General features: G+C 34.1%; 2 protein-coding genes across 3 annotated transcripts in view; one reads left to right on the top strand and one right to left on the bottom strand.

Annotated features, from left to right (window-relative positions):
• Nucleotides 1-15413, bottom strand: part of LOC105213954 (uncharacterized) — a 286125-nt gene that overhangs the window by 228435 nt on the left and 42277 nt on the right. The window lies entirely within an intron of this gene.
• On the top strand, nucleotides 8487-10400 carry LOC105213953 (general odorant-binding protein 57c). Its single transcript, XM_011187076.3, has 2 exons — nucleotides 8487-8970; nucleotides 9847-10400. The coding sequence occupies exons 1-2, from the start codon at nucleotides 8827-8829 to the stop codon at nucleotides 10219-10221; spliced, it is 519 nt and encodes a 172-aa protein (XP_011185378.1). The 5' UTR covers nucleotides 8487-8826; the 3' UTR covers nucleotides 10222-10400.

Below are 15413 nucleotides of genomic sequence, written 5' to 3'. Positions count from 1 at the left end.
TGATATAGTGGTCCGATATCGGCAGTTCCGACAAATGAGCAGCTTCTTGAAAAGAAAATATCATCTGCAAAATTTCAAAGCGATATCTTAAAAACTGAAGGACTAGTTCGTATATATACAGACAGACAGACGGACATGGCTAAATCGACTCAGTTCAACATACTGATCATTTATATTTATACTTTATAGGGCCTCCGACGCTTCCTTCTGGGTATTACAAATTTCGTGAGAAACCCTGTTCAGAGTATAATGATATTAAAGAACAAAATCCATTTTAATTCAGACCTTAAGGTCTTTTACTAAGACCTTAAAAGACCTAAAATTAAGTTTCAGTTAAATCTAAGTTAAGTACTAAGGTTACGGTTAAGTAAAATGAACTATTTTAGTTGAAAATCGGTTTTCAGATTCTAAGACTGAAACTGAGTTTATGTTAAGTTTAAGTCTAACTTTAAGCATAAGTTTCAGTTAAATCTATGTTAAGTAAGCTTTCTGTTTCTAAGCCTGAAACTGAGTTTATGTTAAGTTTAACTTTAGGCCTAAGTTTCAGTTTAATCTATGTTAAGTACTAAGGTCTTGGTTAAGTAAAATAACCAATTTTAGTTTAAAATGGGTTTTCAGATTCTAAGTCTGAAGCTAAGTTTAAGTTAATAAGTCTAAGTTTAAGTTTAAGTCTAAGTTTAAGTCTAAGTTTTGTTCTAGATTACAAAAAAATTAAAAAATCTTATATCATTTTTTAGCATTAAATTTGCTTCTTATCCTTCGGGAAAGCTTTGCTTATAAATGTTCTATTATTAAAAGTTTCTTATTGCCAGTACTATGTTCGTTTTGTCACTCGTTACATGCCTTTCACATATACTTTACATCTATTTCTGCACATATGTATATGAGCTTGTAATAGCATACTCATTTAATATTTCAAAAATGCAGAAACCGAATTGTTGTTCTGAAAATTTTATTTTCATATTTCAGCTAACCACCAAGAATTGTTAAAAATTTCAAATGAAAATATTTTCAATAAATTTTACCGCAATTTTCTTCACTTAGCTGCTGCCGAAAACCAAGATTTCCAAAGCACCAACCAGAAATTGCTTATTATTAGAAAATGTTTTCAACTAGCGTAAATTGTAGATATTTTTATATAAATATCAAATAGTTTCATATTTTTTAATTATAACACCACAAAATGTTCAAAAATTTCGTAATTTCCTGAGCCACATATTTGCTAGCAAGAACAAGAACAACAACAACAATGGCCATAACACATACGATACTGTAAACAGACCAAATATTTGCATTAGTAAGGAGAAAATAGGTACATATGTGTGTGTTCCAGCAGGTTGCCACAGCAGATATTCTGCATTGATGGTCAACTAGATATTATGAACTTGGAAAGTTTGGGCAAATGCATTTGCCACGCATTCTCATATGTGTATGAAAGTTATGCATGTAAGTGTGAGTGTTTTTACTTAAACCAACAACATCTGTGTACTCATGCATTTTAATATATATTTCATTTGAATTTATATTAAAAGAAAACATACAAGTAAACCAAATCTTGCTACACACTCTCTCCGCGCAGAGTCTTCGGTAAACACACATAGCAAATATACATTTACTAAAATTCCCTGTGAGTGGTTAGTATATGTGTGTTTGTTTACTTTTCAAATTTTTGGCAATTTTGCAATAAATTGAAACCTTAAAATTGTCTACATTCCATGTGGCACACTCTGCTATCAGCGCTATCGTGAAGTGAAGATTACCTAAGAAAATGCCATAACCACAGATTTATATTAACGTGGTGTTGTTGTCAGTTGTTGTTATTGCTATTGTGGTGTTGGAGAATTTTTGTTAGTGTAATTGTTAGCACATTTATGTTGTTGTTGTAAATTTTTGTTAGTGTTATTGTTTGCACATTTACATATGTTGTCGTTGTACAATTTTGTTTTTATTGTTATTGCTATTCTCGTTCTTGTTGTCAACGCTTTTCTCTTCACTACCATGTCATCGTTGGCGTCTTCATCAACGCTATTTGAGCGACTAATTGCAGGCATTACACCAATGCTCACATACACATACATATATTCACACATGTACGACAACTAACGTACAGCGGTTTTGAGCAAGAAATGTTAAATGTTATTTTATTTTATTTTATTTTATTTTATTTTATTTTATTTTATTTTATTTTATTTTATTTTATTTTATTTTATTTTATTTTATTTTATTTTATTTTATTTTATTTTATTTTATTTTATTTTATAAATTATTAATTTTATATTTTATATTTTATTTTATTGGTGGCACTATTATTATACACAGCACTATACAATTTTAGGCTTATACATTTACATATGATTTTCCGTGGCTTTGCCAAAGGCTGCCGCCAGTTAAGCGGCGTATGTGTTTGTTATGTAGCAAAAGCGGAAACGGATGTGGCAACTGACATGCCAAGCCAACAAACCGAAAAAACGGAAGTCGACCGAGAAACTTAATAAACTCAAAACGCATAACCAACAACAACAACAAAAGAAAAATTATATGTTTTATTAATATTAAGCGAATATGATGGGCATACATACATACATATGTATATACATATGTGTGTATAAAGAATCCAAAATATTTAAAGAAGAGATGTAAAACTGAATTCAAAGAATTATGGAAAACGATATAAGTCAAAACTTAATTTTTATTCAAAACTTCTTTCTTTAATCCAAAGTAAACTTATATGAGGCTATAAATAATAACTACATGTCTAGCTAGCCTGCTGATTCTTTTCTTTATTTCCTGCATTCTATGAAAGTTCAATGCGCAATATTACCTACATACATATATGTGGTCCCCAATGGTGCTGAGATTTAATTATTCTTCTGATATCTTAGAAAGACCATTAATTTCTACTTCATTCTTAGTATATGAAAATAAGCAGTGAAGATTACATTAAGTTAAATTATGTTACGTAAGAATCTTAGAACCACCTCTAATTTTACGTTTTCTTCTTAGCATTTGCTTTTTTCTTAGAAGGCAATAAGTTCATGTTCAAGTTAAGTCTCGTTATGCTAGGGAAAGTTAATTTAAATTAAATTAAGTTACGTTTAATTAAGTTTGATTGAAAGATCTCTTTCAATTAGGTACACCACTCATTCATATATTTTTACTTTCTTAGTTTCCACAAAAGATTATTTGAACTTAGCTCTGTTTAGGTCTGTTTAAGTCGAGATCTATCAAATACCTCAAAAGTGATGCCGACTATCATCTCAAAGAAGTGTTAGGTAAAGAACAGGAATCGAAAATCGCTACTACATAACCGTTATAATATAAGAATATTTCAAGAGTTATACCTAAGGAACGAACTGAAGGTAAACACAAATGTTGAAGGGCCAATACGGTTTTCCATGGATCGTTAGAGTGAATTTGATCGAATTTGAGACCCAGGTTCGGCTCGTATGAAGTCGCGGCCAGAAATATTTCCTGTTACGTTATACAAAGTTAGGTTAGTTTAAATTATGATAATTTTGGAAAGTTATGGCACGTTAAGTTAAGTCACTCTTAAGTCAGATTAAGATAAAGAAGATAATTTCCAGTTTTTTTCAATTTCAGTGAAACTTAGCATAAGTTAATTTATGTTATGTCATGTTAAGTTAAGTTAAGTTAAGTTAAGTCAAGTTAAGTTAAGTTACGTTATAATAAGTTAAGTTTGATACAGTTAGATAAGGTCAGCTGTTAAGTTACATTAAGTTAAGTTCTTTTAGTTTAGTTAGTCTGAGTTAAAGAAGATTATTTTGAGTTTTTTTTTTATATTTTTTTTTTTGTGTGGAATTTAGGGTAACTTAACTTAAGTTATGTTATGTTAAGTTTTCTTAAGTTCATTTAAGTTAAGTTAAGTTAAGTTACAATAAGTTGCGTTGTGATAAACTAAGGTTGATTAGATTAAGTAAGGGTTAAGGTCATATTTGGTTGATTTAGGTTGGTAACTGTTAAGTTATGCTAAGGCACTTTAAGTAAGTTTGATTTAAAGAAAATAATTTTGACTTTAATAATATTTTCTATGGAGTTTAACAATACCAAATGATATGAATCACAACCTGCGGCATCTAAAAAGCTTCACGAGGCCACTTCACAATGGGAATCGTATGAGGAATAAGTTACCCTCCCTGGAAGAGTTGACCGCTTACTAATTTTCAACATAAGGGTTATAAGCGGTCACTGACCCATATATTTGCATGAAATAGGTACAAATAAAAGTCAGTGGCAAAATTATGCAGTAGTAAATCAGAGTGATATTTTTAATTCATGTCAGAGTTTCTACAAAGCATTCTTCTGACCATTCTGACGGCACAAAATATATACTATGTGCACTTGTATGAATGTATATGAAATTTATTATAAAATATAATTTAGAAGACTTGCGTAAAATAGTAGACCACTGCGTAGCTGAAAGCAGAAAATATAATTTCTGTAATTTCAAAAGCAGGTCACACAAGAACAACATAATTAACTCACAGTGGTCTTAAAATGCATAATTACATACATGCGTGTGACACATGGATAAAATGAAATATTTTTAGCTGAGTGAAATTATTTATATATGTATATATATATATGTATATTTACGTATTTGTGTGGGTATATGTATTGCTATATAGGTGTACAGCTGTGCGGAACTGTTGGAAAATATTTAACAAGTCAGCGGCAAAGCAATTGCCAACAAAGCGTACATACAAAAAGCAACAAAAACCATAACACAAAAAGCAACAACAACAAAAATTTTAAAAGTAACAACAACAACATCACAAACAACCTTCCCACATCAACATCTGCGCCAACATCAGCAACTAGCAACAACTATAACAACAAAAAACTACTAGCGAGGCACTAAACCGGAGTAATGAAAAGTAAGCAAGCTCAAAACGGACACACACATACAGCCAACAACAACAAACAGTCGCACTAAAGTTCAGTGCAAAAGTTTTATGCGCTGTTGCACTGATGTTTGCTGCAAATTGCAACTTTTCGTAATATTTTTTTTTTAGTTCATGCAACATGCAACACATAAAGTCGCACTTATATAAATATGTGAGTAGCTGTGTGTGGGTGTGTTTGCTTATGAGCATTATTAGAGAACTTGTTTACCCCCACTTGAAGCTGTAAATACCAGAAAGGTAAAAAACATTATATATATAATCTAACAGGACACTGCAACAAATGCTAGTTGCAAGCAAGTAAGTAAGTTGCAACTACAAGTAGTACATCAACTCTAATGACTGGCCATTGACTTTGACGTTTGGTGGCGGTGTGTGTGTGTGGCGTCAATGCGAGCGGCATAAATGCGGAGTCGGACGAAAAGCACCGGAATATATACATACATAGATATCTACGTAAGTACACCTAAGTTGCCCAGCAATTTGAAAAGCAGTGAAATATTTTAACCTTTACTGTGCGGCAAACGAGTGCCTGTGAATGGGGTAATTACGTCAAGTGGATGATAAGGTGAGCGCACGAGTTGCCAACAAAAAGCAACAAAACAGCGTAAAGGCAATATAAACGTTGATGGCGAAATGTAAAAAGTTTATTTGCGATTTTTTGTGGCTTACTTTCCTTTCATGCTTGGATTGGACATGAATGATGGATGAGTGTTAGAGGCGCATAAATGCTTAAAGACGCCGTTAAAAACGACTCACTATGGTTTGGTGCATAAAAATGCTAGAAAATTGCACTTAAATTGAAAGTATAATTATAAATTAAAGTTAACAGCAACGGAAAGTGCTTACTTGACAGTTTAAATAGCAGCGCTGTACTTAACAGTGTTTCCACGGAGACATTTTTATAAATTTTTACTAATAATTTGAATTTTTCTAAACTAAAATTTAACAAAATATCAAATTTATATAATTTCAGCAAAAATCTATGCAAATTACTGTTATTAGTGCAAGCAAATAACATAACTTCGCTTAACAGTGCGCCTAACAGCTGCTATGTTGTGCTGTTAACAGCACTGTAACTTTCCATATGCGTATTTATAAGTTACAAAAGCAATGCTGATATTGATTGTTGTTTCACAAGCTTTAAAATATGTACATAGAGTTCTAGAGAACTGCATATTACTACTTTCTAAAAAAAAATGTATAAAGGCGTATTAACAGTGTTGTGGCTTGTATGTAGGTGATTGACGTGGAAACCGTTTAGCCGGTTGTATCGGAATCAATGATAGCGAGCCACTGTTCTCTTTCCCTTGCAGTTCGGCGCCAGTTGGAGATACCAAGTGTAACTAGGTCGCTCTTCACCTGGTCCCTCCAACGGAGTGGATGTCTTCCCCTTTCTCGGCTACCTCCGGGGGGTACTGCATCGAACACTTTCAAAGCTGGAGTTCGCCGTTGCCAATGTTACCGAAGTCGACCGAATTTGGTTTGTAAAATTTCTTTGATATTATGATGATGTGTGAGATCGGTTAACATGATCGCCTATCTTTCATGTAACACAATTTTAAACTCCATCTTATTCGTTCTGCCTACAATCTATAAATCAAGCATCAAAATACGTCATTAGAGGTGTGGCACTGCTCATTTAAAAATTGTCGAAATCGGACTATAACTTTTCAAGGGCCCAGATATTGAATATGAGGACCCCAGTTTCTGTGAATAATTTTTTACTGAAAATATCGGTAAATCCCATAGATATTTTATAGAAAGTCAGTATTTTTCTTATAATAATGTGCCACTGAACAAAAATGGTTAAAATCAGGTCATTACTTCCCATAACTCCCATATACCAAAATTTCAGTGGGAATTATATCGTATATATCGGTATGATATCTTAGTGAACGTATAATATTGAATGTGCAAGAATTACCCCAACCCCCTTATACTATATATAATCATATTCTGAATAGCTTATATATGTATATATATATATAGCTTACTTTTTAACCTCTAGTTACTATATATCCAGAATAGTTATTTTCGACTTTTCAGTTGACTTTATAGCGTTTATATTGGTCAATATGTTCGATAATGTATTTGTATAAAGGGGACTAATTTTTTAGCCATAGAGTGCCTTAGCGCTAATTATGAGAAGTCGGTTTAGACGAAGGTTAGAACCTTGCTATATCCTCGATATACGAGGGCTGCTATATATATTTCTGGCCTAGGCAACACTAAGTGTTGTCAGGTGCAATCTGACATTTCCATTGGAAAGTTTGACATTTTTTAGCATAACATCACTCAGAACGTTTTGTCATTTAATCGTGAATTGTTTTATTTACAGGGAATTAAAAAATTCATCTCGGCCAAAAAATGGAATTAACTCGTGAACATTTTCGTGCGATCATTTTTCACAACTTTCGACGTGGATTATCGCGACAAGAGTGCATCGATGAACTAACATCTTTGTATGGCTATGAAGCACCATCCTATAGCACTGTGAAAAACTGGTACAACGAATTCAATCGTGGCCGACGCTCGCTCAAAGACGAATTCCGAGACAATTTGACAATCGCTCAAAAAAGTGCTTCGAAAATTGGTTTGAGCGCATGCAAAAGTGTATAAATCTTGATGGAGAATATTTTGAAAAACAATAAAACCATTTTCGTTGATAAATACTCCTATTTTCATTATTAGGCCAGAAATATATCGTACATAATAGCCTCTCTTCGGACGGAAATATATACAATATTTTCAACTATGTAATTAGTAAAATATAGTTAGAGAAAATAATATTTCCCCTTCTTTGAGCTATAAAAATTTCGAGAAAATGAGAATTATTTATCGAGAATCAAGTAAAACGATTCTTCTCCAACCTAACAGATTATTTCGTTAAAAGTTTTGTCGAAAACTCCTTATTTTTGGCAAGAATATTGTAATATAAAATTGATTGCCTACTTTTCGGCGCCAAGAAAATTAACCAAAGTTATATTAAACAGATATATATATAGAATTATTATACAACCGTGCACAAAATGATTAAAATCACCTAGAATTCCAAACATAACCTCAAACATTCCGTGAACCACACAAAAATCATTGACAACCGCATAATTACACAAATACCGATGAAACTCATTTACAGTTAAAGATTGAAATCGCACTATCAGCTCATCTCTAAATAATTACTATAATTTAAATTTCAATAGCAATTAATTTGAGTGCGATGAAAATCAAAGCGCGCATTTGTTTGTGCCAATGTACCGGCAGTTGTTGTAATCCGACACACACGAAGTTTTAAACACGAATTCGCCGAGGTGCGGTTTATCTGCAACCGGAATCAGTGTAATTAAATTATGAAGGTCCTATTATATGCAGTTAGCAAAAGCACACGCAGACACACGTACACAGAGGCATTACTTGCGGTAGAAGCGCACGGCAGCACGGAATCGCGCGGCGTGTGGCAAGCGTTTGTGTCGAAATTGCGCTTACAAACGCGACTTTTAATTTTTATCCGACTCAGTTATTGAGTTTGCATTTTTACAGCTGCCGCAGACAAAAGCGCAATTGTTGGCGCAATCGCGGACTACCGGCAGCTGGCAGCCGTTGGCGAAGCGGCGTACGACGACCAAAAAACAATATCGAATCAAAACTTTTCGCATATAAAAATGTGCAACGGCGTCGAAAGTTTTTCATTAGTGCAAAAAAAGTTTCTCGTGTCAGCCAAACCGGTTTGTTGTAAAAAACGCTTTGTAAAGTGGAAAGGCGGAAAGCGAGCTGAGCGGCGGTTGAATTTTTGCGAAATACAAATTTTCCCGTTTTTTCTTCTCATTTCGTTTGTGCAAAAGTCATAAAATAAATTCGTGTGTTTTTCGGTTTTTGTTTTTGTACATACAACTTGTTGAGGATGTATCAATTTGGTGCGCATGAAAAACATGCAACAACAATAACAATAAGCAGCGGCAAAGGAATGTCATTAAGTGGACTCACTTGGTCGGTGTTTTTGGTGGTGTTTGTGGTGTTGGTGTTGCCACCTGCTGCGGTGACATTGGTAGAGTGAATGCAAAATATTATACATATATGTAAGCTAGGTTAGATTTACTTAAAAAAGAGAGTTTCAAAAAGCTGTCTTCGAATATTTTCGAATATTCGACAATTTTCTTTTCTTCAAAAGTGGATTTTTCGTAATTTCGAATATATTAAAATGTTTTTACAAATATAAAATTTTCGTAAATAAAAAGTAAGGTATGCTGTAATTCGAGCGGAACCGAAACTAATTTAGTTTTATAAATATCCAATTTGAAAGAATTTCAAAGGGTAGAGTGGCCTTTTTGAGCTTACAAAGCCTTTATAGGGGCGGTGGCCATGGTTGAGGTATGCTTTGAACTCATGCCGGCTTCAGAGAATTTATTAGCTGAGGTGTACATCCATTTCTAATCAATTAGTCAGTGTATTTTGTCTTAAAAGTAGGCGGAACCACGCCCCTTGTTCCAAATTATGAGGCAACCGTTTTAGTCTTGCAACAATTCCTTTATACAATTCTTTTTTAACTAAAGCAACAACAAATACAAGTATTATTTATAAGATAAACATGACATAGATGACTCACCTCAACTATTTTCGAACTCCTGTATAAAGTAATAATACACCTAAAAAAATGTCTCACTTTAGCTAACTCCCTTTCCTTCTTGCTCCAGTCTCATATATTATATTTTCAATTTATCCGTTTCTCTATCCCTCATCTCCATTTTACTTTTGCATTTGTCATCTTACGCTAGCATCCTCTATTAATCTCTTTAATTTTTTTATCTATATTTTTCTCTTTCTCTCTCTTACTTAATCACCTCTCTTTCACTATATACCATATGCTCTATCTATTTCTAACTCACTATTTATCTATCTCTTTCCATCTCTCTCCCCTTAACAGACACCAACGGCACCCAGTCGTAGTTTCATGGAAGCCTGTCAAGTAAAACACAACGTCACCTTGGAGGAACTAGATGAATTCCCTACCGATCCAAATCCGGATGAAATCGATATGAAATTCAAATGTTATGCTGATTGTCTGCTCAACGGCATGGGTTTCATGGACAAAAATGGCAAGCTGGATGCCGAGGCAATGCATGAATGGGGCATACTGGATGATGAGAGCTACGATAATATGCTCGAGTGTAAGGCAGCCAATGATTTGGAGGATGATCCGTGTGAATATAGTTTCGGCATGATGTTGTGTGCGCGTATGCTGAGCTCTGAAGAAGAAGAATCCAGTGGTGAATTAGATGTGGAGGGGGATGAGAAATGAGCGGTGCATTAATTGTAGGATCTTTGAGTAATATGACTCAAATGCAAAAGTGTTTGTTTAGAAGATAACCACAAAAATTGTAAATTTCGTAGTTTCTATTGTGTTTCTTTTTTCTATCTTCGTGTTTGATTTTTGTTTCTGCTTAAAATAAATTTATAAAGCTTTGGACACTACAATAACATATTTTAGAAATTATTTTTAACCAAAGTTCCAAGAGAGAAGGAATAGGATAGTAATAGGACGAGTGAGTCGACATGGATTTTTATAGCAGTTTTAAGTTATGCACACCTGTAGGATGTTAAAAATATAAAGAAAATCTCCTTATCTGATCGGACAATATCAATAAAGACATAAACGTAAGCCTATGATCTCAAACGAAATTGAAGATTTGAATCAGATCTGAACTGTATTGGTGTCCGAATCGTGATTATTATTTAAACTAAAGTAGACAATAAATGATCTGTGTATTTAAGCATATAAAACCGAGGAAGAGTAAATAAAGATCAGTTATATATGTATATTAGTGATAAGATCTTTTTATAAAAAACTTTTCTCGAACTCAAACCTTGTATAGTCAGAGGATAGATCGAATTATAGTTTAACATATATTTAACAGGTTTTGTACTCTGCTCAGAATTTATGTACTTTGTAGATTTTTGCAGTTCCTGAATTTCTTGTTATCTTAGCAATTTTCGAACAGGATTTTGAACCAAGTTTAAGTTGAAAATCTGGACTTCTGTTTATTTAATTACTTTTTAACTGAGAAAACTAACGAAGTGATAATATATTATCTGTACAAAAATTAGACTGAGAGTTGTTTAAACAAAATAACTGTCGCTGTTAGCAAGGACACGAACCATCGGATATACTCAATAGCAAGTTATTGCACCTTTTTCAGTTGTGACCTTAAAAATACTCGAACATTTTCAACAAACATTTTTAAAAAAAAGCACTTAAACGCGATGAAGAATACAATACTGAAAATTATATAAAGCACCTTTGTCCAAATTCTAGCAAGAAAAACTCCCTTTGGAAAGCCCAAAAGTCTTTTAAGCCACCAGTAGATTCCAACATGCCTATAAGACAGTCGACAGTTTGCTTTGCAAATCACCTAGAAAAGGTATTTCAACCCAATGGCCGAAAAAACAACTTTAAGTTGCCAACTTTGCCCAATATTTCAAACGAGTCAAGCGTGTCTATTAGGACGTCTACTTATGAAATTACCAAGATCATAAAAGAACTAAATCCGAAAAAGTCTTCAGGACACGATAATATTACTCCAAAAATGTTAATTGAGTTGTCAAATATTGCTATATCAGTGCTCTCTTTGCTCTTTAATGCAATTCTTGGTTTCGGGTACTATCCAATTTCGTGGAAAAAGTCGCAGATCATCATGATAGATAAACCTGGAAAAGACTTAACACAACCGTCTTCTTACAGACCAATAAGTCTCTTACCATGTCTTTCCAAAATATTCGAAAAAGTTTTACTATCAAAAATGTCTTCTTTCCTCCACGAAAATAATATAATACCAACCCACCAATTAGGGTTTCGTGCTAAACATGGCACAGTAGAGCAAGTGAATAGAATTACGAACGAAATCAGGAAGGTATTCGAGCACAGAGAGTACTGTTCAGCTTTTTTTCTCGACGTAGCTCAGGCGTTCGATAAGGTCTGGCATGATGGCCTTTTATGGAAAATCAAAAACGTTTTACCTTACGAATTGCATAAAACATTGGAGTCATATTTAAGAAATAGGAAATTTACAGTTAAAGTAGCAGATTTCATATCAGAAGAACGAGCAATAAGGGCTGGTGGTACATAATATATACAGCAGACATTCCAATAGTTGACATCAACTTTTGCGGATGACACAGCCATAGTAAGCCGTAACAAATGCCCCATTAGAGCATCAAGAGTATTTAGAGGAACACTTAACTTGTGTCGAAGAATGGCTAGCCAACTGGCGTATAAATATTAATGAGCAAAAATGCAAGCAAGTTACATTTTCTCTAAGACCAGAAACATGTCGGACAGTTAAAATAAACAATGTATTAGTACCCCAAGCGAATGAAGTAACTTATCTTGGGATTCACCTGGATCGAAGGCTTACGTGGCGGCAACATATAGCGAGTAAAGTAACTTGCATGAAGTTAAGAACAGCAAATTTAAATTGGCTTCTAAACAAAAATTCTAAACTTAGCCTAGACAACAAAGTCTTGTTATACAGCAAATAAAGCAGATTCAATAAATAAAGAAATATTGAAAAAAAAAATTCAACAAAAATAAGAACTGACTCAATTGAAGAAGGGAAAGGAACTTGTAGGGCTTCGTTTTCTACAAAATTGTGACTTATACCGAATATTTTTTTTTTATAAACATACATACAGATACGGGTATATCTCTACATGCTTTCGGAAGTTAATATTACTAAATTCAACGCTTAAAGCCTCACAAAAACTCATTTAAAACACAAACACAAAGCCTTTTGTCCGCCGAGCTCACTATTAATTTATGTATTTCCGGTGATTTCATTAAATTTGGACATTAATAAATCTTGTAAGCATTAAATCAACATTGAATAACGAAACATTATAATACAAAAAAAAGAACGAAGACCTAAATAAATCCCCTAAGAGGCAGTCAATTGAAAAGCCTACGCTCATTAACAAAACCAGCAGAAGCCCACATATACATATATATATATATATAATATAAGGGTCAGTTGTGAAAAACACACGCATAATAAAGGCTCGATATATCGCGCAAGATATGACTAAAGACGACTAAATACAAAAGCAAACAATAACAACAACTAAAAAGAGCAAAGCTTGCGCCTGCAACAAAAAAAAAAAACAAGAATGAAAAAATCTCATTACAACAAAACAAAGCAAAGCATACCAACAGTGACCAAGGAGGAATGTCACAACAATCTAGAGAATATTGTAGACGCTTTGTTTAACAAGCGCCGCTGCAGGCCGACGCTTAAGCCTACACAAAAACAAAAGAAAAACCAAGAAGACAAGCAATGCGAAAAAAAAGTCTAAGGTTTGATGCAAAAAAATCTGCTGTAAGTAAGGGGGCGCTTAACAAGCGTCTAGCAGATGAGCGCTACATGACAGGCGGGAGCGCATGTTATGAACATGTACGTCGACAACAACAACAACAATAAGAAATTATTTATGCGCTCGGTACGTAATCGGCTTAGCAGCTCGCCACTGGGCACAACTAAAGACACATGAGTGTAGAGACCAGCTGCTGGAGCGCCGCTGGACTTGTTGTCTTCTCCTGCTATCACCACTTGAAAGCGCCGAGGCTCATATGCTCATTTGGATTTTTACCGCATCGACAGCGTTGTGCCCAAGGAGAAAAGCTGGTGGCCGGCAGCGCTAAGACAATCAGCTTTGATGTGCATTGCTTTGTTGTGGTTGTTGTCGACTTTTTTCATATATTTCCTCTGGCATTTAAATACATGTTTATGCTGGCTGGATTGACATCTAAGCTAATATGCGCTGGCGATTTTGCCATATCTCCTCGGCTTTGTTTAGCTATTTTCTGTTTGTTTTTTTTTTTTGTTTTTGCTTTTAATTTTTTTCAAGTCAGTTTTTTCTGCTACTCATTTGTTTTTTTCGATATTTTTTTCTCGACTATTCGCTACTCTTCCCTTCTTCGTTGCCTTGTAGTTCTGCAGCAGCTTAGCTGCGTTGACTTGTTTGCTCAACCACTTTTATTGTTATTGTTGTTGTTTTTGTTATTATTGTTGTTGCTGTTATATTTCTCATTACGTTTGCTTGCCGCGCGTATGATATCTGCCTCATCAAAGCGCAAATATCAAAGTTCAGCGTAGCGCTGGTGCCTAGTTGCTATAATGAAGCATGCTTTTAGGCGCTTTTTTGCCTTAAATAACGCATATTTGTTTGTAGCATATTTAAGTGCGCTTAAGCTTATTTGCTGCAGAGTGTTTACATTGCTTGGCAGTATTGTTGCTGTTGCTGTTGTTTTTGTTGTTATTATACGTTCTTTGGTGGCGCAACTAACTGTGTCTACCATAAAAAATTGTACGTGCCTCTTTAAGCTGCCACTTTTTTGGCGTTTTCTACTTCGCTTCATGCTTTAAGCCAACAAAAGCAAGCCAGCAATCTCATTATATTCGCATGTCGTCTGCATTGCGCCTTAAAGTATGCAAATGTGCTCGCTGACAGGGAAAACTAGTTTAATCTTAGCTTATTTATTTATTTAGCTAGTTGTTTGCGCTTGTTCCAGCTACCGAAACGTTTTCGTATAGCAATTTGAGCTTTATTTTTATTAGCCATATCTGCGGTTGTGTATCTTTATAGGTATTTACATAGACATGAAGTAGCTACATGTGATTATATGCATATATACACATATATTTGTTGTTGTTTGTAGCTTATCTTTTCGTCGCTGTGGCACTTGTCTGCTGCAGATTTTACGGTTTTAAAATGTTATTGCCATAGAGTTGCGGTTAGCGGTTTTATGCCTGCACGTATGCCGCTATATACAAATGTATGTATATGTATATGTATGTGTATACATATATGCATTATAGTTACGTATTTAGCCGCTAGTCGTGTGCATATTGCGGCGTTTGCAGTTCAAGTGTTTGTATTTTTAAAAGCTTAATTGCGGCAATACCGTTTTGACGCTAAATGTGTTGTTAACATGAGCTTTAGTCAATTGATGAGTGGTGAATATGTACATATATACACAGATATATGTGCGTGCAATTGCGCTATTTAGCGTTAGATGTTGGTATGCGCGTAAGATTTTATAATTCATTTTTGGTTTTGCTATCAAATTTTGTCATATAAGAGCTTTTACTTATCAAATTTTGATTAGCAATTTGAGGTTAGGTTCGTTTAAGTGGAACAACAGATACGAAAAATGCAGAGAATATCTGCTAAGGTTAACAAGATATGGCAATCGCGGTGAGACTTTTAGATTATACTCTTCTGTGGGCTTAATTTGTCTAATTATTAGGTTCTATTCCACTAAGACAAAAGATGAAAGAGGCCGAAATGCGTGAGTATGATGAGCTTGAGAAGCTGGCAGACAGAGATAATGCTCGAAAATTTTATGAAAAAACAAGTAAGGAAAGGCTAAGTTCGGGTGCAACCGAACATTTTATACTCTCGCAATTTATTTAGAGATTTACCTATATTTTCGGTGAA

The sequence above is a fragment of the Zeugodacus cucurbitae genome, chromosome 6 (assembly GCF_028554725.1).
Source record: "Zeugodacus cucurbitae isolate PBARC_wt_2022May chromosome 6, idZeuCucr1.2, whole genome shotgun sequence".
NCBI lineage: Eukaryota > Metazoa > Arthropoda > Insecta > Diptera > Tephritidae > Zeugodacus > Zeugodacus cucurbitae.
The sequence above is the reverse complement of the archived record's forward strand: the minus strand, read 5'-3'. Positions and strand labels throughout refer to the sequence as shown.

What these genes read in the sequence shown, in the direction of transcription:
- LOC105213953 (XM_011187076.3), top strand. Translation starts at nt 8,827, where the DNA reads ATGTATCAATTTGGTGCGCATGAAAAACATGCAACAACAATAACAATA. An exon ending in CACCTGCTGCGGTGACATTG is followed by an intron (nt 8,971 to 9,846) that starts GTAGAGTGAATG and finishes TCCCCTTAACAG; the next exon opens with ACACCAACGGCACCCAGTCG.